At 34.5% G+C, this 1,851-nt stretch overlaps 1 protein-coding gene across 1 annotated transcript in view; it reads right to left on the bottom strand.

Annotated features, from left to right (window-relative positions):
* The window catches only part of eif2s3 (eukaryotic translation initiation factor 2, subunit 3 gamma), an 8,653-nt gene extending 7,746 nt beyond the window's left edge, over positions 1-907 (bottom strand). Inside the window, exon 1 of the mRNA XM_062441291.1 lies at positions 834-907. Coding sequence (XP_062297275.1) covers positions 834-902 — 69 coding nt within the window. The 5' untranslated portion in view covers positions 903-907. The remainder of the gene's footprint in view (positions 1-833) is intronic.
* Positions 908-1,851: the final 944 nt, after the last annotated feature.

Below are 1,851 nucleotides of genomic sequence, written 5' to 3'. Positions count from 1 at the left end.
TGACTGATATATTATTATTATATATGACATCATATGGACTGTATTATTTATAATATCTACAGTTTGTGGACTACAATAGCCACACAACAGGACTACAGTAAAAGTATAGAAGTATTATGAGCTTAAGATGATTAATGGGAGAGGAAAGAAGAAAAAACTAAGTTCTGATACACAAATGTGTTTTCAGTTTTTTGACTTTTTCTCTAATCTTTGATTTTTGCTGAAATATTGGATCATTTGAACATTTAATGAAATGAAACCATGTGAGAAGTTTAGTTATATTATATATAAAGCTTGTTATATTATCCATTGTGTCAAATCTTCATGTGTAAAGTAACTAAAGCTGTCAAATAAATGTAGTGGAGTAGAAAGTATAATATTTCCCTCTGAGATGTAGAAAGTAGCATCACATGGAAATACTACAGTAAAGCACAACTACCTTTAAATTGTACTTAAATACAGTAATTGAGTAAATGTACTTAATTACTTTATCAATGAATGCTGCTACTACCGCTCGAGATGTAACATATTGTGAACGTTAGGGCACTGATAACAATCTCAACCGGGGCTGTAAATATATATTACACACTTAAACGTGTTTTAATGTAGATTACTTGATAATAAATGTAGATAAATGTAGTGTAATCCCGGGTGGAAGTGAGGCGGGTGTCCGGCTCCTCCGGGCCCGCAGTCATGTGCCGGGTGGCGGCGTAGCACCGGCGACCGTTACCGTCAATAAACACTCTCATTTCACCGATTTTAACGACACGACCGAGTGACAACCACCGATATTAAATTAGAAAGCTAAATAAATGAGTAAAACGGAGACTCACCAGAGTATTGAGGTCTTGTTTGGACAGATGAGGCTGACCAAGCGTTGTGCCAGACTCGTCACCCGCCATCTTGACTGAAGAGAGAATGAAGGAGGCGGCCGCGGCTAATGCCAGAAAAACACTGATAAAAACCAGCCGTTAGTCGTCTCCTACACTAAATTATTAGATTAAAACTTATTTATTTTTTAATGTGATACTAGGAAATAATACATGTTAAGAAGATGATGTTTGTTAGATGTTTAATTTCGTTGATAAATGATAAAAGTCGTCATCCAAGGCTTTCCATTATGAGGCAGCGGGGTCCTTTCTCAACGGCTGATGCAATTTATTTTTAACCGTAAAACTAAAGATTATGTGATGTCAACAAGCTTTTAATGTTTATATGTTGTTAATAAATGTTTATCAATGAAAGGGAAATGTTCTCACTAACGTTTTTTTTTTACTACAACAGTAAAGAAAAATATGCTTATCCATGCGTCTGGTCCCGCGTCGTTTAGTGACGTCATATAGGGCGTATATATTGTAGTCCTGTTGTGTCAATTTGTAGTCCATTGTTTCCCAATTAATTTTTCATTTCATCAAACTGTAGATATTATAAGTAATACAATCCACATGATGTCATATTTATTATTATAACTACTAATAACTACATCACTCATAATACTGCAGTACTTTTACTGTAATACTGCATACTACATCACTCATAATACTGCAGTACTTTTACTGTAATACTGCATACTACATCACTCATAGTACTGCAGTACTTTTACTGTGATACTGCATACTACATCACTCATAATACTGCAGTACTTTTACTGTAATACTGCATACTACATCACTCATAGTACTGCAGTACTTTTACTGTAATACTGCATACTACATCGCTCATAATACTGCAGTACTTTTACTGTAATACTGCATACTACATCACTCATAATACTGCAGTACTTTTACTGTAATACTGCATACTACATCACTCATAATACTGCAGTACTTTTACTGTAATACTGCATACTAC

This window comes from Scomber scombrus, chromosome 20 (genome assembly GCF_963691925.1).
Source record: "Scomber scombrus chromosome 20, fScoSco1.1, whole genome shotgun sequence".
Lineage (NCBI taxonomy): Eukaryota > Metazoa > Chordata > Actinopteri > Scombriformes > Scombridae > Scomber > Scomber scombrus.
Note: the sequence above shows the minus strand (reverse complement) of the source record. Positions and strands in the feature narration are given on the sequence as shown.